Raw genomic sequence first — 23,231 nt, forward strand, 5'->3', positions numbered from 1 at the left:
CTACATTTACATTTATGGCATTTGGCAGACGCCCTTATCCAGAGCGACTTACATTTTTATCTCATTTTTATACAAGTGAGCAATTGAGGGTTAAGGGCCTTGCTCAGGGGCACCTCAGTCATGGCATCAGGCCTGGGGATCGAACCCACGACCCTCGGGTCAGAAGACCAGTTCCCTAACCACCAGGCCATGACTGCCCGCATGTATGTGGGACCTGATTTTGCTCTCCTGCTCAGCCCGCCACTTACGCACAGCTCTGCAAACACCTTTACAGGTCTGGTGTTCTACGGCAACAGAGGCTGGAGTGTTGCAAGGCCATGGGTGTAGAGGTGGGTGTGAGGGTGGAGACACGCAGCTCACCTGCAGGGCGGTGTTGATCTTCAGGTTGAGGTCCTTCAGCTGCTGCTCAGGCAGGGAGGGGCTGTGGGAGCAGAACAGCTGCTGTACCTGGACACCGGGCAGGCAGCCGTCATGCCCTCGGTCCCGCACACCTCTGTCCCGCACACCTCTGTCCCGCAGACGCGCCGTGGCCTGGGGCGCACACACACAAACAGACAATCAAATCACTCCTGATTGCAATATTACACCAACTAATAACTAGAAGACTAAATAATGAAATACATCCCTCCCAATTATGTCAACAAGGCTAATAATGAATTACAGACAGAAAATGAGAGACAATTAACTTGATCTCATTTACCTGCACTTAATCGATTTAGTATTTAAAGCAGATATATGAATAAATACCAAAACCAAAGTTCAGTAAACCAACTGGAAAAACTAAATGCAGTCTTTCTGTAAGAGTGGGGATTGAGGACGCAGGTCTGAGCTCTACTGGTAAGCTGTTCCACAGACTCTCAGCAGCAAGTGCACAAGCTCCAACTCCTTTTAACCTCAGCAAAGTCTGTGAAAGAGTTCCAAGCAGCTGATCGGGTGATGAGGAAGAGGAGTAGGGTTGGAGTAGTTATGTAAGGTAAGCCTGAGCAACTCCATCTAGGGCCTTAAAAACGTACAAGAATCTTGACCTGGACCCGAGAACTGAACCCAAGAGTGAAGAGTGAGTGGGCGGAGGGAGGATAAGCAGAGTAAGTTGCTCCTGTCTTTTTGTGCCTGTGTGCAATCTTGAGACCCAACTGCAGACGAGCCACATAGCAAAACAATTTTAGCTAAATTGTCAGAATGTCTAACTAATGTAACTGTGCTCAAAACAAAGACCAAACCACCACCAGAGTACAACAGCCCCTGACCACACAGGGGGAAAACGGGACATCATATCCAGGACACTGAGTGAAAAAGATGATCAAGTCATCGTCAAAGCATGTCAGCTATGGTTCATAGTTCTGGAGCGCTCAGAAAGGGTGCAGGGGCTCCACAACATTCTCTAATGCTGGGCTCATATTTGTGAGCGGGCAGACACAGTATGAGAGGACTGTTCCAAGACCTGCTGCTCTTCTGCATGTCTGTATATAACCATGAGCACAGAAATTGTTGAGCTGATCCTAGAACAGAGGTACTAGATTTTGATAAATATGTATGTACGAGTTTGTAGATGGGAATGCCAGGTACATTCCTCAGCCGTCTCCTGCCGATCTGGAAATGTTTAAAAGTAGGTCAGAGTTCACCGCACTATGCAATTAAGCAGCACTGCCCCACACTGTCTGGGTTTAAACACTTTTTTGTGTGTCTGTGTTCTGATATTTCAATTATTAACAAAATAGGAAGAAACCTGTAGCTGGTTAAAATGATGCAACTCCAATGAATAATGAATGTCTGTGTGGGTGCGCACTACCTCTGAAGCCCCTTTCCACGAGCGCACAGCCTGGTCCAGCTCGCTGAGCGTGGTGGTGGGCCCGGCGGGGGGTTGCGAGCGGGTCCCGGCACAGCGCTCCTGCACCTGGGCCAGTGCCTCCGCCAGACACGACTGAGCTACGGGCTGCACCTTCTGTAGCGCCTGCGACAGGAACTGGAAGTGGACCTGCATCACCGTCAGGAAGCAGCGACCCAGCACCTGAGGGAAGGAGCAATGTTTAGCACACTGGGTCAGGGTCGAGCCCGCCATTCCTTCAGCTGGACCTGCTCGCATCTCCTACATCACCCAGTCAAGGAGGAAACACACACCAAACAGATGAAATTAATGTGCACTGGGTAAGGGTTCTCCAAGGCAGGAAGCTCTGGGATAAAAGGTCAAACACTCAAGGCTAGGACTTTTGGGTCTGGCTCAGGTCTACACTGCTATGTCAGTGCTGAGTAACATGGAAATGTGACGCCTCTGAAAGTCTTGGGTTAGTCCCAGTCAGGGAACCTGGCTCTTGGTCATACACAGAGGTGGGCATTCCAGGATCAGAAAATAAAACTTCTTCCCAGGATTTTACTCAAGCTTAGGGCTGAACAATTTTGGAAAATAATCTAATTGCAAGGGCACTCAACTGAGCCACTCCAGTGGAAGTCGCACTTAAGTCACCTTTAGACTTGAAACTCGTGAGCAATAAGAGTCAGTCCGTTATGCAGACACTGTGTGCTTTGGCTGGAGTACCGTATGTAGAGCTTTGGCTATAGGGATTTTTAAATCCTTGGACATTTGTGGGAAACAAATGAAGGACACTGGAATGACCACATCAAACTTTATAAGGCACCTGAAAACAGACCTGGACAGGTTTGTGTAGTTTACATTAGCCACTTAGCTGTCATTACATCTAATATACAAAATGGTTATTTTCCATCTCCTGTTCTGTGACTCCAGCCTAAAGAGTCGTGACTTGACTTGGACTTGTATTTTGCAACTTCTGAACATCTCTACAACTTAGCTATTCTGTGCTGAACAACCCTAAACTCACAACACTGTAAGCCTGGCTCAGCTGGAAGGGAGCTGGGATTAAACCAGCACCAACAGGGATCGAGCACAAGTTTTGTACTATGATCTGTACTACGTCAGACTGTGGTTCTCTTTCTTCTCTTTCAAGCATTTCAGCTCTAGCTGATGTGGAGAACTATAATGCATCAGACACACAAATACTACCCTCTCTAGAACCCTTGTGTTTCATCACAACAAATGAACAAACAAACAAAGCCTAATACTACTTGGCAACAGCTGATACTACTTGGCAAGTAAAATATGTCAGAATAGTCATTTTGATTAAGGCGTTACAGGCATCAAATATCCCCAGGGGTACAACCACGCCACATCAAATATCCCCAGGGGTATAACCACATCACATCAAATATCCCCAGGGGTATAACCACGCCACATCAAATATCCCCAGGGGTACAACCACGCCACATCAAATATCCCCAGGGCCCCAGGGGTACAACCACGCCACATCAAATATCCCCAGGGGTACAACCACGCCACATCAAATATCCCCAGGGGTATAACCACATCACATCTGAAAGTTTCAAGTTTTTCATGAGGATCCTGGTGTTTACATAGAAACCATCATCACTCTCTTCTCCCAAGACAGCACATATTTCAAACACAAGTTCCATTCATCCTGAGAGCTGGGTGCATTGCGCACACACACACACACACACACACACACACACACACACACACACACACACACACACACACACACAGAGTCTGGGACTCAGCCCCAGTACAAACAGAAGGGGAGTGGGAGCTCTGAACACCAGCTCACAGAGGTCACCATTTCTCAGACCTTTCTAATGCTTCATGCACTCACCAGTGCAAAGGATCGCTGGAAAAATAATTCCAATTTTAATAAAACAAAGAAAGAGACTAAACCGTTGCTTGGAAAGAAAATATTTGTGTCACTGGGTAAAGCTGCTACTTCTGAATAAAGTTCCATGTAAAAAAGAACACAACAGACTGCCGGTGTTTGACGTGCAGGGTCAGCCGGACACGCCCACTTAGCCGAACCCCTGCTGCTGTTCCGTCTCCATTAAAGTATGGTGACGTCTGATGAAGGGCCATGTTTGTCTTTCAGATGCCAACACATACATTTGCACAGAAAGTGCAAAACTAATCTCAGATCTGCGTTCTGATGAGCTCAGGTCTAGGACTGAAACGTGTCGGCTGTGGACTCGGATGCACTGTGAACCTTCTCAGTCACAAACACGCACGCTCAAGTGCTCATGCAGATCTCTGCAGGCACCAGGCCTACCTTAATAGGGAATCTCTCTCACACGCAATTCCATGGCCGAGGCCAGACTCTAAACCTCTACAACTAATGACTCGCTTAAAGGAGGCAGGATTTCCCTTGGCCCAAGACACTGTAGAGTACCCAGCAAGTTGAGGTGTGAGCATGTCTCTATAACTCACTCTAGGCCTGGTCCTTCTCCACAGAGTCTTTGAGCAATATGCAGAGGTGTCAATGGCAATTCACAAGTATAAATAGAGGGTGGGGGTGGGTGGGGGGCACTGACATTTCACATTTCACCGTGCAGTGAGGTTCTGGTGGCAGAGGCAAACAGGACCCTCTTCCCAGAGCAGGGCCAGGTGTGTGCTCAAAATACCTGGAGGGTAAGTTGTAAAAGCAGAAACATGTGGCCCTGCCCCCACGCCATGGAGAGGATCGCACAACAAAACACAGGGCTGGACCTTTTTTGGACCAGGACAAGACAGAGGAGGAGATGACACGCAACCCTGCACGGGTACCAGCGCCTCCCCCACAAGACACAACCCTGCACGGGTACCTGAAACATGCAGATGTTTAAAGAAGAATACTGATCTTTACAGTTAATACTTAAGCAATGGATTTCCAGTATTCTGCACAAATATAAATTACTTTTGGCAGAGTGATGCAGGGCAGATAGTTGATGTCACTCAACCCAGTGAGCGATGTCCACTCTGCCTTTGGTAAATAGTACATGGAAACCCAGGCCTTAAATAGTTGTTAAATAGTTTATACTTCCTGATACTATTTTAATACTAACAATCGATTGGTCAAGTCCACGGTAGGGACAGGGGAATTGGCCCAGCAACGAATCCAGTTAATCTAATCCCACGCTGAAGCACGTGGATGAGCTACAGGTTAGGCATGCCCGCCAGCACTGAATGGGTGAAGGACACTAATGGTTCTGAAAATGACAACCATTGTTCCTCCATGACTCCAGACTTAACCAGTGAACTCCCTCACAGTGAAAATAACTGAGGCTCTGTCGAGGAGCAAACAGAAAGAAAATACTCGTAGGACATATTTGTGCAGCACTGCAGATGATGGCTCTGCTCCGGGCGCACCGCCACACCACAGAGGGTTCAGGTGTCTCGGAGGACGCTGGAAACCCCCAGTGTCTGATCTGGCCTGCAGCACAGGAACACTAATGCAAACCTGCTCAATCAAACAGCAACAAGATCCCCATGAATAATGGGGTTCCCTCACACAAAACCAAATAGAATTATCAAAACAAGACGCCTTAAAATGCCTTTCTGCATATGTGTGTGTATGGCTGTGTGTGTGTGTGTGTGTGTGTGTGTGTGTGTGTGTGTGTGCGTGTGTGTGTGTGTGGCTGTGTGCGTGTGTGGCTGTGTGCGTGTGTGTGTGTGCATGGCTGTGTGCGTGTGTGTGTGTGCACGTGCGTGCGTGTGTGTGTGTGTGTGCGTGCGTGTGTGTGTAGTCCATGACCCAGTGGCGGTGCCCATCTGCGTGTGCGTGTTCCCATTCTCTCTGGCTAGACTGCGTATCCTCTGATGTGCTCCTGAGTGCAGTACACAGCCTTCTAATAAACCACCACATTTTCATGCATATTTGTAGAGACTGAAGAGGAAAAAAACTAAAGAAATCCAAAGAACAACCGCTGTGCTGGACGGCCAGACGTGGGGGGGGGGGGGCTCCTGCATTCCACAAACCCCTGAACACAAAAACACAGACCGACTCAAGAGACATAAGGGCAGAGAGAATCCTTCACCCTGATGACTGCAGAGAACACCGGGTCCTCCATCGCTACACTGATTTGAAATGGGCTTTTGACTAAAGCTTATTTGGTTTCTTGTGTGCATAAGCAGGACACACTGCTTCTGCAAACATGCTAGAATACTTACTACTTGAAAGGCGTCCATGGCAAACAGTGTTGAGGAAGGAATTTAAAACTAGGTGGAAAGTTTGATCTGCACCTCAAAAATCTACAATGTGTGATGAACAGAAGGTGGCGCCAGTGAGCGAGCAAGCTCCGCCCACTGGCGCAGGTCTCCTCACCACCACAGGATGCCCAATTTACGGATTGTGGTGTATAGCCTTTCTGCTCAGGGCATGGCCACACCCACCAGGGCATGAAAGATATTCCTGACCCTTTAATTACTCACAAGCAGCCGACTCCACCAACACCCGCAGCCATAAACCTCCCAGGCAAACATGTCTGACTTCACACAGCACCTGTCTGCCAAGGTGAGTGAAAACACCACTGACGAGGCCATCCGCCAGGACCCGGGTACACACCGCACGGGTACACACCGCACGGGTACACACACATAAGGATCTGGGGTGACGTCACAAAAGGAATCAAACTAGATGAATACCTTCAGATACAGTTTTTATTTTCACAAACCCAAATATGGTCAAAAACAGAAGCAGAGAAGCAGACTAAAGCCTTCTTGCATAGTCTGGATGCTGTGTGTTTGTTTAAAACCAAAATCAGTAGAGACAACCCCATAGTGCTCAAAGACAAACCAAAACCTTAGTGAGGGTTCATTTGTGGTAAGGAATTCTTTTGAGCACAAATGTGTCTTTGAAAGAGAAATACTTTTTAGCTGATCTCTTGGAGATTACACAACTGTTAAAAGCAATGGCCTTATTCAGTCAAAAAAAATACCCCTCTCAGCAAAAACTGATGTCATGGTAACTAAAGGGAAGATTCCTCCTACACATTTTCAGAAATGACAGAGTATCTGATATTTCCATTCATATGAAATAACCAATTCTTCCTCTTCTTCTCTTCAAATTTCCTTATGTGTCACTATGTTTATTCAGCAAATAATGACAATGGCACAGCCCTCAGACATCATCAGACCAGCAGAGCAGTTATCAGATGAACCCTAGTTAGGTAAGAGTGCATTTTTATTGAGAACCAACATTAACTGGCAACTTCAATCCTGAACTCTAGGACATTTAGGCTTAGGACAAGATTTTAAGTAACTACCTAAACTAAACTAAAACAATTCATTGTCTATTGAGAAAGAAAATGTAGGTTTGAAATGTATTTAGCCAGAGTTAACACAGCACCACAGTCTGAGAGATCAGCCAACGTCCATGGATGGCAGTCTGCATCCATGTTTTTTAATTAGCATGTGGACAAGAATGGTTCATTTTAAGGAAGCCTTTCAGAAAAGGCCGAGCTGTTAAAATGTCAAAACTCCCTGTTCACTCCCCCAGCATGTAGACAACAGACCATACACTGGATCTAACCTGCATTAACTGCTTGTTTCAAAATCTCCAATGTCTTGGGAACAAGCTAACTTACATATCTCTACCTATTCAGCCGTTAGCGGATTAGCCCCGCCCACTCACACAGCAGTTTTCGGGAGTGCTTTCTGAATGGGGCACGATACAGGGTAGCCAATAAGAACACAGTTCATTGATGTCATCTTAAAAAGCACACATAACTGTGTTTGTGGTCATACCTCTACGTCCTGCAGGCTGAAGTCGTTCTGGTCTTTGAAGTTGGCTGCTCCAGCACTGAGCTCCATCAGCATCTTGCCAATCTCGGGCTTTATGGCGGCCGTAAGTCGGCTGGCCGCCTCCATCACGTGCTCCTGGACGTCCTTCAGCTGCGTGGCGGCTTTGGAGTAGCGCGAGTTCCGGAACACGCTGCCAAAGAGGTCCGTCAGCAAGGCGCTGGCCCGGCAGAACACGTTCAGCGCGTCCAGGTACTTCGAGATGCCCTGCTGGAGGTCGGCGATCGCCGTCGTGGTACCGCCGCCGCCGGAGGGGTCGTGGCAACCCGAGGGGGAGGAGCCGACGGGCACCAGGGGGGAGGGGGCGGAGCAGGACGTCCCCAGCGGGGCGCTGAGAGTGCGGCTCAGTTCGGGCAGCGAGTACTGCTGGAGCTGATGCTGGACTTTCTGCTTGGACCCGCCAAGCAGGAAACGCCTCTTGTACTCCATCTTACTTTCTTGTGCACTGCAACAATACATAAGTGTTCCACACTCCCAGGAAGGCGCCTCTCCCACGGCGGACTAGGCACTAGTTCTGTGCGTGTTCACCTCTTCAGCGTGGGAAACGGTTACGTTAACTCCTCCCCCGACCCACACAAGAGCGGAGACTTTCCAGATCACGTAAAGCGATAGTTTAACGGCTGCGTGAGCCCGGGAGTCATGACAGTGTTCCTGGTGGTGGCGGAGAGGCGAGACACAGAGGCCAGAAGATGCAGCGCTGCTGGAACTCACAATGTGGTATTTTTACAAGGGAAAGAACTAAAGGAACAAACGACAAACAGCAGGATCGACACACTCTGGCCTCTCTCTCTTCGGACTGATTCACAAGAGCCTTCAAAATAAAAGACCCCAATCCTCTCCACACCACGAGTAAAGGTCCTATAGAAATTTCAAAAGTGCAAAACCTATACTTCAAATGGAAGCAGAGAGATCCTTCATACTTCTCTATTGCGTTTCCTTTATATTTATACAGACCTCTAAAAAATAGAAAAATCTTAAAAAGCTGTCAGCCAAAAAGCACAATATGACATCTGAGGGTCAGAGGAACAACAGCAACAATAAGTGATGAAGAGGAAGCGATGATCAGGCAGGCGTGGAGGGTGCAGGTCCACACACAGGACAGCGTGTTCCAACAGGCGGACAGATCCAGTCTGTCCCGGGGTCCCGGAGGGGGGAGGGGCTGGCCAAGGTGCGCTGAGGGAGAGAGATGCAGCTTGGGGAGACGCGGCAGACGGGAACCCTGCTCAGAGCGCCTGTGTAGAGTCCCAAAGGAAACACGTGCAGACCTGGAGTCCAAACGGACTGTACACGCCGTGTCTGCAGACTCGAAGCGGCGGGGAGGACTCAGTCACTTCCTGAGGGAGGCAGAGACAGATAGACAGACAGACAGACAGAGAGAGAGAGAGAGAGAGAGAGAGAGAGAGAGAGAGAGAGAGAGAGAGAGAGAGAGAGAGAGAGAAACAAGTGAGCTCAGAGGAAGGATGTTCTTTAACCTTTGTTCCATCTGTTTCCTGGTATCCTGGCAAAACAACGAATGGAAAAAGAAGGCCAAATATATTTTACAAATAACCCCTGTATTAACTGCAAACTGCTAAATGTAGTCAGACAAAGGGGAGGGGATTAGGCCGTCCACACTCCCAATGGAGCTGCTTCAGTTTAAAAGTCATTTCAAAGTGAGTAACACATTTTGGCCAAATAATGGAACCAGGAACATCAGCATGTACCTGGACTGCTGCCATGAGGACATGGTGCCAACGACCCGATTGTGCTGTGCTAGACAACGCCAAGCACTTCAGAACCCCACCGATGCCTGGCGGGCCGACCGGCCGCCGGGTGAGCTGGCCTAGCGCGTCATTGTTGGGGAACAGTGGAGATGGTCACCGAGCTAAATCACAATGGCACTATTCACACTGCACGTCTGCAAAAGCCTGGCGCCACCATACCAAGTGGCCGCCACTCAATTTGCCTGCGTAGAAAGACCAAAGCTAGAGTCTCACCCCCACCCCCACAGGTGGGCGGGGTCATCACTGAGAATGGCAAGGTCCTGCTGGGATACACAGTTATCAACCGTAAAAACATTCCACTAGCTCACCCTCCACTGCCTTCCCATCTCACTTCCTTTGGCAAACACAGATTACATATGGGGCGAGTGCCTCAAAGACAGAGAGAGAGACGAAGAGGGAGAGACACACAGAGACAGAGGGGGGTGGGGGGTGGAGACCTAAACTACAAAGCTTTCTCTGGAAAAGTTGTGTCATGTGCAGGCTACTTCCAGAGCTGTCTACAGCTTGTCTATATGTGTATGTCCGTGTGTGTGTGTGTGTGTGTGTGTGTGTGTGTGTGTGTACGTGTAGTAGAGGTGACGACAAAGGGCAATCTGCCTTGCAGGCCCAGTGCAAACAGTTGCATGTGTTTGCTTTGCCAGGCCATAATGTCATTACATCATCTCTGAGCTTTTGAAGAGGTTGAATAGTGACCCCCTTCCCCCAACACACCCCCTTCCTCAACCCCCCCTCCCCTGAGAAAGCAGGGCTCCACTCTGTCCATCCAGGAGCTGTGAGCCCAGGGACAGGAGTCCGCCTGCTAATTCTAAACAGGAGCAGCTGCCAGCAGGCTGGCCCACAGGGCAGGGCGCTAAATATACCTGCAGAGAACCGCACAGTCCACAGGACAGCAGAGGAAGAGTGGTGGGGTTCTGGGAGAGCGGGGAGGAGGTGGGGTTCTGGGAGAGCGGGGAGGAGGTGGGGTTCTGGGAGAGCGGGGAGGAGGTGGGGTTCTGGGAGAGCGGGGAGGAGGTGGGGTTCTGGGAGAGCGGGGAGGAGGTGGGGTTCTGGGAGAGCGGGGAGGAGGTGGGGTTCTGGGAGAGCGGGGAGGAGGTGGGGTTCTGGGAGAGCGGGGAGGAGGTGGGGTTCTGGGAGAGCGGGGAGGAGGTGGGGTTCTGGGAGAGCGGGGAGGAGGTGGGGTTCTGGGAGAGCGGGGAGGAGGTGGGGTTCTGGGAGAGCGGGGAGGAGGTGGGGTTCTGGGAGAGCGGGGAGGAGATGGGGTTCTGGGAGAGCGGGGAGGAGGTGGGGTTCTGGGAGAGCGGGGAGGAGGTGGGGTTCTGGGAGAGCGGGGAGGAGGTGGGGTTCTGGGAGAGCGGGGAGGAGGTGGGGTTCTGGGAGAGTGGGGAGGAGGTGGGGTTCTGGGAGAGCGGGGAGGAGGTGGGGTTCTGGGAGAGCGGAGAGAAGGTGGGGTTCTGGGAGAGCGGGGAGGAGGTGAGGTTCTGGGAGAGCGGGGAGGAGGTGGGGTTCTGGAAGTTGCTACACGGTGAAGAGCTCTGTCCAAAATAACCACAGTAATGACACACTATGATCAATAACAGAAAGGTGAGAGTGTGAGATTAAGGTAAGTAGGCCATGTAAAAGCCTGTGGGAACAGCAACAATCAAACTAGTACAACATGCTATGATCCAAGTCCTGATTACCACCTATTTGAGTGCCAAAAGTGTGTGTGTGTGTGTGTGTATAAACACAGTCACCATGGACTGTGTAGGGAAGTGATGAGACATCGTCGAGTAAGACGGTCAAATCAATATTGATATGAATGGCCCCGCTGCTCAGGTTTTAATTCATTTATTCCATCACCCAAACAAACCAGTGATGAGGGGGTCAGGGAGAGTGAGAACACACATGGAGAAAGAGAAGAGAAGAACTGAGTAAAACAAAAGAAAGAAAGAAAGAAAGAAAGAAAGACGGACGGACGGACGGACGGACGGACGGACGGACGGACGGACGGACGGACGGACGGACGGACGGACGGACGGACGGACGGACGGACGGACGGACGGACGGACGGACGGACGGACGGACGGACGGACGGACGGACGGACGGACGGACGGACGGACGGACGGACGGACGGACGGACGGACGGACGGACGGACGGACGGACGGACGGACGGACGGACGGACGGACGGACGGACGGACGGACGGACGGACGGACGGACGGACGGACGGACGGACGGACGGACGGACGGACGGACGGACGGACGGACGGACGGACGGACGGACGGACGGACGGACGGACGGACGGACGGACGGACGGACGGACGGACGGACGGACGGACGGACGGACGGACGGACGGACGGACGGACGGACGGACGGACGGACGGACGGACGGACGGACGGACGGACGGACGGACGGACGGACGGACGGACGGACGGACGGACGGACGGACGGACGGACGGACGGACGGACGGACGGACGGACGGACGGACGGACGGACGGACGGACGGACGGACGGACGGACGGACGGACGGACGGACGGACGGACGGACGGACGGACGGACGGACGGACGGACGGACGGACGGACGGACGGACGGACGGACGGACGGACGGACGGACGGACGGACGGACGGACGGACGGACACACACACACACACACACACACACACACACACACACACACACACACACACACACACACACACACACACACACACACACACACACACACACACACACACACACACACACACACACACACACACACACACACACACACACACACACACACACACACACACACACACACACACACACACACACACACACACACACACACACACACACACACACACACACACACACACACACACACACACACACGCAGGGGGCCAGAACCTGGTGTGTGTAGTGTGACCCCCGGCACCAGGGTGCTTGGTGGACTAATGTTAGCTCAGGCCTGCTCCACTCGGATAGGAAGCTGGTTCAGGTTTCTCAGAGAAACCTCACAGTCGCCAGCCACAAAAACACTATCCACCCCAATGCCAAAGAACGATTTATACACCGGCACATGAAAAAAACCATGGACAGCCAGTGGACGGGCACAGAACAGGTCAGCAGGGTCCTGCCCCGGCTAACACCCTGGGGTTCCTCCACTGCCCACTCCCACATGGCCACTTGGGTCATTCATGGTTGGATACTGGGCAGCTGGGCTGGGTCAGCGATGGAAATGAAGGGGTCACCCCACACCTGTACAGAGGAGGGAGGTGCAGGCTAGAAAGCAAAACTCTGCTTCATTGGCACCTCACTGACATTTCGTTGATTTATTCTTGGAGGGCAGAGAAACATGTAGAAATACAGCGGCCAGCTGGCCGGACTGCTTGGTGATGTGAGGGAGGGCAGCTGTTGTCCAGGCTGCTCAGCAGTCAGACGGGCAGTGGAGAGGCCAGTGTCATGGTGCAGCTGCACAACAGAGGCCCACGTCACACAAGTGGGTTTGAAACCAAACCAGACCAACTTCAACATTACTCCAAAATAATGACTGGCAAACCACTAAAGGTGGAGAGCCCATTTCTCCGCCACGCATTCCATTTTAATAAGTGCTCATCCTCTCTTGCACATGACAGTAAACTTTCACGTGGCTCTTTAAAGTACCGCTCCTCACACACAGGCCCCGACACGAAAGACAAGTACCGTGCCGGCACCCAGACAAGCCACAGAACACTGGGGGGGTGGAGCAGTGGGGTGGCAAAGGTTTTCATTGCACTGGTACTATTTGCAGATGATCAAGCCAGTGCAACTACACTTTCTTAATGTATTCATTTTGAATGGCAGGAAATTAACACATGCAAACCCTATAAGTGATTACATCTCCAGGACTGGCCATCGGTCTGGACATGTATATCCATCTCCATAGCATTTGTCTTCAACAACTTGTCTGTCAGTCATGAAAAAAGAATTAGACTGTACAGCACAACTAAGCAAAGGCTCCAGTTACCATGAAGTGCTTCTTGGTAAGCCCATTCCTGCTCCTCCTAGGACTCATTTATGAGAACACGTGTGATGTGGGACGTTTGTCTGGCTAAGCCTTTCTGGGAGTGGCTCTACATGGCACTGCATGTTTTTCAGTGAGATCTGTGTTCATTATGTACCAGACACGTCCACCTCCACCCTGGACACGACCACCACCACCCTGGACACGACCACCACCACCCTGGACACGACCACCTCCAGCCTGGGACAGAGCAGAGCTGGCAGAGGACAGGGGTCTCCAGAAGCAGCAGGAGGGCCTCAAGATTGCTGCCACCACTGTCTACATGTAGGAGTGCATATATGGACTGTGCCGTCAAGAACAGGGTGTCTACAGGTTTGACCAAGTGAAAATTAAGACATTTTAAGACTTTTTAGAACCCCTTTCCAAATAAAATTAACCAACTGATTACTTACATTATTTATCTAGCTGCTTGAAAACTTAAAATGCGAGGGTCCGCGCGGTGAAAATTACGCAATCGCTGTGGCTCCGCCCGTGCGCGAGGGGCTCGCGCGCTGTTGATTCGCGAGTTCGTGCACCTCTCGAATTTTGTAACTTCGCGCGCACCGCGCTTCAGGGCAATGAAACAAGTCATGTTTCCAGTGTTCATACACCTATACAAGGTGGAATTAAAGCGCTTGTACGGCACTTTCAAGGTCCATTTCTATATTTCCAAGCACGTTAAAGTTAATAAAGTTAAATATTTATACATATACTCAAAATTATTCGCTTTTTAATCACATTATTTAATGGTTGTTTATTTTCAAAACGCCCAATCTTAACGTCTTCACGTTCTCTCATGTTTCGTCCTGGAATTACAAGAGGCTCGTATGTGTTAACGTAGAACTGGTCAGTCAGACAGATATTTGTTGTGAAACCAAGTAGTTACAATTTCAAGCATTTTTAAGTACTTTAGCTCTTTAAATTACAGCACTTTTCAAACCTGAAACACAAAGCAACATAAAAATTCGTCAGGTAAATGTTCATGCCCCTGTTACTGAAGGGTGTTTCTTTATACTACCACATATAATTACGGACAACACTGCACAGAACGTGACGCGTCAAGTATGAACGCTTCCGCCGTTCAAGGAGGTTCGCGCGAGGTGTGCGGAGTCGGTCACGGTCACTCGCGAAAGTATAAACCAGGCTACGCTAGCAGCGGGGCAAAACGTTAATATTGCAGGCTGCTGCTGATGAGCCTCAATGGTATCTGACAGCTCTAAGCCACCAAGAATATATCGGGTCTTCCAACCATTTCTGGCTAAATTTGCATTTCCCCATCTCTCCGAACAGACGTTAACGTACACACATCCCGCCAGTCCAACAACTACGGGTGCTCGTAAAGCCCGAAATACTTGCGAGCAATACTGCGAAGGTTGTGCACTGCATGGCTACCGATTTCCGCCCCCGAGGTTCAACACAGAACGGAATTATTCCTCCCTAAATTTAGCTCCGCAAATTTAAGACATTTCGGTTGCAAATTTAAGACAAAATAAGACTTTTTGAGGCCTTATTTGACAAAAATAAAATTTAATACCATTTAAGACTTTTTAAGGACCCGCGCCCATCCTGAAGAAAGGTTAGGGCAGGTCAGAGGTCAGGCCCAACAGCCACATAAGAGGCAGCAAGCAACTGTGCCCACACACACCAACACATCAATACACAAAACAAAGTATGCTTCCTGAGAAAGAGATCAAAATGATAAAATAGATTACCACTAATAATCCTTTCAAAATACAGCAACACTGACTGGCTGTGTTATCAATACCAGCCAGTAAAAGCTACAAACACCACAAACAAACCGATATTAAGCGATGTGTTTTAAAGTTTATTCTAAGAAAGTATATAGAGAATATAGAGAAGGATATAGTTTCATCAGCACATAGCTGACTGCAGCAATAGAGGTCTGGCAGCACCCCTGTGTAGTTTTAGCAGGGTAAAACCTGTGAGCTTCTGGCCTGCTTTAAAAACTCAACCTCCATCTAGTGCCAAAGTTCTAGAATGTCCGAGTAGAATTCCAGCGGAACAATAAATGATTCTGGAACTGTAGTCAGGCAGAGTGCAGATCATGAGCAGAACACATGGACTGGCCCTGGAGACATGATGCAACTTCTCCAATCGCATGGCTTCGTACTTGGAGCCTGCGAAGGATGAAAAGGCAGACTCCATTTCAGCAAGAGGGCCAAAGGAGAGCGCAGCTCACGTTTCGGGCCATAGCGCAGCTCACGTTTCGGGCCATAGCGCAGCTCACGTTTCGGGCCATAGCGCAGCTCACGTTTCGGGCCAGAGCGCAGCTCACGTTTCGGGCCAGAGCGCAGCTCACGTTTCAGGCCAGAGCGCAGCTCACGTTTCGGGCCAGAGCGCAGCTCACGTTTCGGGCCAGAGCCCAGCTCACGTTTCGGGCCAGAGCCCAGCTCACGTTTTAGGGTCACGTGGCACAGTGCAGCCATCAGAAGGCCTGCAGTCTGGCATCTCGGACGACGATTGTGATTGTGATTAAAATCTTCTCTCCGTGTCTGGCAGACAAGGGGACAATACTGAACTGAGTCCTTTTATATTTGGGCTGGTAATAGAGCCAGAATGTGGGTAAGTAAAAGGGAAATCTGTGTGCAATATGAAATGCCTGACCTGAAGCTGCAGTACATTATACTGATGACTATATACAGAAATGTGCTCTTAAAGCAAAGAAAACACCTGCACAACCAAGAGGCTGGTGGTGCTGGCAAAATGAGAAGATTTGGCAGCTAAAGTCTTTTGATGCGAGACATGCAGGAGCACATGGGCAGGTCTACAGCACACATCCAATGCAGTTTAGGTCGCAAGATGGTTACGAATTGTTCTTTGCAGAAGCCTGCAAGCAGCTGTTTACTAATGTAACTTTACACGAGTCAGACTGATTTCAGAAGTATATTGGGGGGGATGGGGGTGGGGGTGCTCTATTCCTCATAACTAACTATGCACTTTGCATTTTGTCTTGCAAAGAAAACTTTGCAAGTTTTCTGTGCTAAAAACAAAGCTTACAAACATCTCTCTCCCAGACAAGCCGCTTACAACGTCTGTCGCACAGGCTAGCTCTCAAGTCTAGAGCGCTCATAACAACTGTTTGAGTTTCTCTGGGGAAATGCAAATTTGTCATGCAAAGAAAGTAGCTAAGTGGACAGGCTTAGACTGGTTACCTCGGAAACAGAACAGCAAGCGGCAGCTACAACAGAGTCCCCTAAACACAGACAGCGTGGGATCCCAGACATCACTACATGGGTCAAGGCAGTTCTGCACAAACAACCTGAAAAGGAGCAAAGGTCAATTTGAAAACGGAAATGTTCAGTGTCTCTGGCACGTTTCTGTTCAATCTAGTTCCCTTTCAGGAGATAAACACCGTCTTGGAATGAACACCACCAACAATAACAACAATTAATAATCTGTTTTATTTATATAGCACCTATGCAGAAGGTTGCATGGGGTAGGCTATGTATTTTGTAAATCACATGACAGAGTAAACAAACAAGCATAGGAAGAATCACATAAAAAGAGAGAAAGCCAATGGGAGGGAGCCAGGAAGAAAGAGCCAATGGGAAAGCAGTGACCACAGGTACCAGGCCTGCACGCCAGAGAGTGAACAAGACAGTAAACGACAGCACTGAGCATAGAGGCATGGGTTCACAGAAATGGGATGTGCCCTGTACAAGTTTACAGTGCATTCTGGGTTGCCACACAATGCTGCACATTTAGTAAATAAATTCCACAGCAGAAAGAAATGTCTAGCCTGAAAGAACTCCAAAACAAGCAACCTTTCCTTGGTCCTTGCAAATCACAAAACCCAGTCTGCCCGAGTGTGAGGAACAGAAATATGGCCTGAACTGGGTCAGGCAACAGGTTCCCAACACTGTGAATGCTGGGTTCCTGCTAGGACATTATGAACTTGAGCAGAGCCATTACTCTAATCAGCCAGTGGTATGAACCTGTCGCCTGACCCAGTTCTGGCCATATTTCTGCCAAACCTGAATTAGAAGGACACAAGGCCTCTGTAGAGTTACTATTTCATCGATGCTGCAATGTCAATATTTTCTCTGTATTGTAGTGGTAGCACTACTCTGTCCACACTGGGACACTGATCATTCATCCATAATGTCTTACTCATGTTCAGCTACATTGTGAAACTGATATTTTATCTGCATCATGTGCTGGGAGGAGTAACTGTACCAGCAAAAAAACAAAAAAATAAAACAGGCATGAACAATATTGTACTGTTAGAAACCTTGGACTTTAGAAACATTACACTTTTGCTTTTAAACCCAAACTGGTACAACATATAGCACAATAGCCTGCACCCACTGCTCCATGCCAGGAGATCAAACGATGACATTTAGACCTTTCCACAGGCAGCACGTGAGCGGAGGCCAGTGCGGAGGGCTCCACGGGCAGGAGCACACCACACCACGCAGACAGACAGCACCAAGAAACTCCACACGAATGGAGAACAACTGCTGGCTTCAACACGCCACTTTTCTGGGTTAATTACTGCAAACACAAGGCAGGGTGAAGTTCATGGGCATCATTAGGCCAATAAACCTCAACAAACAGTACAAAACAGAAGAAAATGTCAGCAGTTACGCTCTTAACCCTCTCGCACGTGTCCCAAAGTGCTGTGCAGGAAGTGTGTGTAAGGGTGCGCGCATCTTCACAACAACACACTGACCGGTAGGCAGCTCTCTACAAACCTTCCCTTGTCTGGCACATGAACTGCATGGTGTTAACTTCAGTGCCTGAACATGATGACACGGAGCAGACTATTATATCCTTCCGAATGGAGCAGGGAAAATAAAGCACTCTGTGAATATTTGCATTGTGTCTATAAGAGACGAGAGAGATAAGGGATCAGGGAGGGTAAACACACCGGGTAAAGATAAAAGACTAACGTCAAGAAAATTACAACTCCATCCTGTAACTCTTGGTTTTCCAATGACATCATTCAGAAGGTAGAAAAGACGCAAAACGGTTAAGGAAAGGTTAATGGAGGCTCCAATCAAAGCTCCTGACAGGAGAAACCCCCCTAGAAGAACTCACCTGTGAGCCAGTGAGTTTCAAGGTAGTTAGAATAAAATAAGGCCAAGTCCAACTACCTCTCTCCCAACAGGCCTCACACCTCAGCTACCAAACTCCCAGCAGCACACCCAACGTTGTCCAACCAATGTCTGAAATTAGGAATCAGACATACTAACTATCAGGTTGCCAAAACATAAGCAAACAACTCTTACAGGATGACTGACGGACTCCTACCACTGCGTGTTCTGCTCTTTCCTTCTTCACAGCAAGGGGCAGAAAATGAATGAAACATGACACAAGACACAGAGGTCCTAATCTGTCCTGTTACAACACACCTCTTTCCCCATGAAAAGATTCCATTGTGACATTCTAAACGACTGGGGGAGAGGGGGGGGGAGAGCAAGAGAGAAAGGGAAAGAGCATACTATATTCTGAACAATCCACGAACAACAACACAGGAATGCTTTGTTATGGGACATATCAGCCTGCTTCTCTGGTCAGTAGAAACAAATACACACAACCCTGAATTAATAGGCATGCAAGAGTAAAATTAGAAATACTACACCACAAGGCAAAGACAGGCACACTGCATACAGAGGAGAGATTTATACAAAACCTTATGTTACTACATAATCAGGACATACAGTACATTTGTTTGCAGCCACAGCAAATCAACAGCCCAACTCTTTTTACAGTGGCCCATCTGCGTCTAACTACAGGCCATAGCATAGCAGGCCATAGCATCCGAAAACCACATTTATCACAGGAATAAGCCCACCAGTGGCGTGTTCCCCACACTAGCATGGCTCGCCCAGCAGGGCCCGAGTTCAGTATCACGCCTCTGAAGCGTTTCGCGCAGCACACAAATCTGACCACTTCTTTTTTTGCTCACTCCAAAATGCACATTTAAACCCCTGCACAGAAATTCAAAAAGCTGTCTCCCGCTCTACACACGTGCGCCGCCTGGATGTGCAGTGGGTCTGCGGTACGACCCGGGCCCCAGCACGCATGTTCTCAGCCTGATCTGGGAAGGCAGCCGTGGCTTCTAAGGGAGCAGGACAGCGTCACCAGCACTTCAACAGGGAGACGCTCTTTTTCCCCCCTTCTTTCTTTCATTCCCAAACTGAAGGGACCCAAACAGGAAATACATTCCACATGACCTCAGCAAGACCGTCGCCAAAGAGCCTAGCTTGTGAGGCACGCTACGATGGCAGAGCCTCGCTCTGTTTTCAGCACTTAAACAAGCTAGAGAGATAGAGAGAGACGGTCAGATACAAACAGAGAGAGACACAGAGACAGACACACACACACACACACACACACACACACACACACACACACACACACACACACACACACACACAGAGCCAAAGAGACAGACATGTCTTGTTGAGACATTATAGCTGCACTCTTGGGGTATGAATTTTGCTTAGATCTGGGTTTTGTTAAATCATAATTCACGGTGCTGATTTCCTAAGCTCCAATTAAATGTAGAGCTTGTGTTACAAACAGGTTGTGTGATGAGTTTGAAGTAAACAGTAATGTATTCCTTTGGTTAGTAGCTCTCGGCTCTCATCTCTCACCTGTCCAACTTCATCACAGTCATTGTATGTGGAGGCATTAATAAATGCCACAGTGGTTATCACAGATTCATGTCTATATGAATATGCACCAGTGTTTTTCTTTCAGAAGATGCATCTTTTAAGTTGCAAGATAATATCAACAAAAAACAAATGAAAATAAAAACACCCAAGTACCCAATAGTCAATTAAATTTGATATGTGTGGACAGGACTGCCTGTTTTGACAAAGCTTATAATGTTAAAATATAAACAAATAAATTATTTTGTGACAATAAATGTTAACAAATAATTCATACACATTTATATAATATGTTTTACATTCAGAGCTTTAACTGTATATTCCCAGCGTGCACACACCGCCACGTTCTTTAATATCTCACTAAATGTTTTTTTTCCTTGGAAATATCAGAAATCAAATGACATCATCAGTGTCTGGTATGTAAGAGACATTTCAAGGCGCCAAGACGGTTAACAAATGCGACAGAAATGAAGATTCTGTAAATAAACTACAAATTACGGTAACATTAAAGTCACTTTGAAACATTAATCAACACACATGGAGGAAACGAAACTATTGTTACTTTTACTAACAACTGGATTCCTCGACTTGAAAATCTACCAAGCATGATGATAATCCGATACAATCCTATTCTTCGATCTTAGCTAGGTCAAAGTTTCATTAGCCAACTTATGTCTTACAGTTTCAAAACTGACTTTATAATAATTATATACAGATCTTGTCTTTTGGAAATAATAATAAATGTCTAATTCAGTATTTAGACACCGATACACAACGAGGAGCTAAACACAGGACCAAGTGTAAAGGGTACACAGAACTTACCCGACCCGTTCGAGCTGCCTGTCTGGTGGGGGTTGTCGGACCTCCTATGTGCTGGTTACATTTAGTATTCGAGTATTTATGTATTTTTATCCGGACCTTCGCAGGAAGACACTCTGTTTCCGTAGGCGCAGTCGGTCAGTTTCACCGAAACTCACGTCAGCTTTACCGGGTCCACTCCGAGCGAGCTATTAATACGGCCTTAACGCCCTGCAGCAGCTCGGCTGCGTGTGTGTGAGGTTGGGCGACCCTGCATTCTTCATTCCTCACACTCACCAGTGGACACATCTACACGCCAACGGAACCACCAAAACTGGGTTTAGCCCCATTTTAGGAGACACAACCCCACGGCCAGCGGCGTCCTGCCAGCCGATACGTCAACATAACTACTTAGCTAGAAATAAATAGTTGCTGGTGACTAGTTCGCCAGCTAGCAGTCTTCGCGACACGAGTGGAGACAGGACAGGCTCGGTTCGCAGTGTGACCGGACCAGGACAAGCTCGGTTCGCAGTGTGACCGGACCAGGACGTTTGTGCGCGGTCCGAACTCCAGGTCGATGCGGCCAGTTTCGAGGCTAACGTGATAATCGGGTTCAGTTAGCTACAGCTAGCTAGCAGCGACGTTAACCAGCCCTGACCCGCATTTAGCGAGTTTAGCCGGTCAGCAGGTAAAACACGATAGAAACCACCATAAACTTCAGAATCAGTCGGCGGGTGTGAAACGTCCTCGAAAATAAAGAAGGAAGACGAGCAGCTACAGCACTCGGGGGTTGAGCGCTAGCCCGCTATGCTAACCTGAGGTAACGCTCCTGTCGCGCGCAGCTAGCCGCTCCACGGGCGTTAGCGCCAAGCTAGCACGTAGCCTGGCGCCGCGCGACACGATCTTAAAACGCGCAGGGAACTTGAAAAACAACCGCTCGCCCGCGCTTCGGTGGGTCAGTAACCATAATGATCAACCTCGCACTAGGCGACGCGGGGCGTCGTGTTAATGAGATAATAAAAAACGTGAATCCACAGGCGATAATCGCATCACTTACCAGCTATGTATCCCACCCTCCTGACAGAGAATCCCTGTGTGTGTATAACGGAAGTGACGTCTCTCGGTATCGGGTCCCCACTGAGGGAGATGTCCAGGTGTACCACAGGCGTGGCTGGCCCATGCATTTACAAATCTTTTAGTACAAAATGTTTCAATATCTTTTAGTACGGTAGGTTTAAGTATTTATCGCAGGGTATGTTTAAATATATTTAATAGGTGGGTAGGTAAACCTGTTTTTATTTTATTGTATTTCTTTCTTCGACATCCACCCGAAGAAAAGTAAAATAATAACAACGGCTACGCCGATATGTTAAACGATCGTCGATATGACTTTGTTTACTGAAGTGGAGCCAGACTAATATCAACAATCACTACTCTCATATACATAGAAAATGCAAAACTCTGTAGATGTAAACTGCTGATTTGGATGTAAGGTCTCAGAATCTGAAGTGCTAAATTTGATTTGTTAGGCCTACAGAGTTAGATTGTATCTGACGGAAACTCACTATACTTCCTCAATAAAAAGAGCAACAAATATCTCCTCGTGGTCACTGCTTTAATGAGCCAATAATATGATACAAATAGGGTATTCTGTTCTGTTATTACCTATTTGTCACAGCAAGCAACCAATCTACAGTAGATCTATATATATATATGAATAATATGCATATATCAAACTAGCAAAATACTGTGATACACAGTATTTATACACACCACATCTGTAACACACCACACACCACATCATTGAAGAGGTGGGCTGTCCTGCCCTCTAGTGGTGGGTGTCGTATGACAGACGAGAAAAAGTGTGGCCATTTTTTGCTGCAGGTGGCGATAGTTGCAGGTTCATAGTTGCAGGTGTCCAAAAATGGGCGTATATGTTCTTGATTATTCCTCTTCTTCTTCTTTTTAATATTATTTTTACAGTTGTGAATGTTGTTGTTCACAATTTTATTGTGTAAACTGTTACGAATTCATACTGAATTCATTCATTCAGACTCCTCCCACCCTGGACATCATCTATTCCAGCAGCTGCCCTCGGGAAAACGCCTCAGGTCCATCACATCCAGGACTAATAGATTTAAGAACAGCTTCCATACTATCCTAGCGCTGTGCGGGAATTGAACACATCTAAACACGCACTCTCTCACAGATCAATATGGCGAATTTTGCACTATTTTGTATTTTTGTCTTACTGTGTATTACAGTTTTTAAAAATGTATTTATTTTTTTATTATATGTCTACGTCTAGCACCTTGGGATTGCTGCTCAATTTCGTTATACATGTGCAATCTATCTATCTATCTATCTATCTATCTATCTATCTATCTA

General features: G+C 48.3%; 1 protein-coding gene across 3 annotated transcripts in view; it reads right to left on the reverse strand.

Moving 5' to 3' along the window:
* Nucleotides 1–21,996, reverse strand: part of garre1 (granule associated Rac and RHOG effector 1) — a 33,339-nt gene extending 11,343 nt beyond the window's left edge. The window contains exons 1-4 of one of the 3 annotated variants that reach the window (XM_076995052.1): nucleotides 21,901–21,996; nucleotides 7,574–8,961; nucleotides 1,790–2,008; nucleotides 361–531 (exon numbers count right to left, since the gene is read on the reverse strand). In XM_076995052.1, coding sequence (XP_076851167.1) covers nucleotides 361–531; nucleotides 1,790–2,008; nucleotides 7,574–8,086 — 903 coding nt within the window. In that variant the 5' untranslated portion in view covers nucleotides 8,087–8,961; nucleotides 21,901–21,996. The other 2 variants (XM_076995063.1, XM_076995056.1) reach the window with 2 other exon arrangements.
* Between the last annotated feature and the right edge of the window lie 1,235 nt (nucleotides 21,997–23,231).

Source organism: Brachyhypopomus gauderio, chromosome 2 (genome assembly GCF_052324685.1).
Source record: "Brachyhypopomus gauderio isolate BG-103 chromosome 2, BGAUD_0.2, whole genome shotgun sequence".
Lineage (NCBI taxonomy): Eukaryota > Metazoa > Chordata > Actinopteri > Gymnotiformes > Hypopomidae > Brachyhypopomus > Brachyhypopomus gauderio.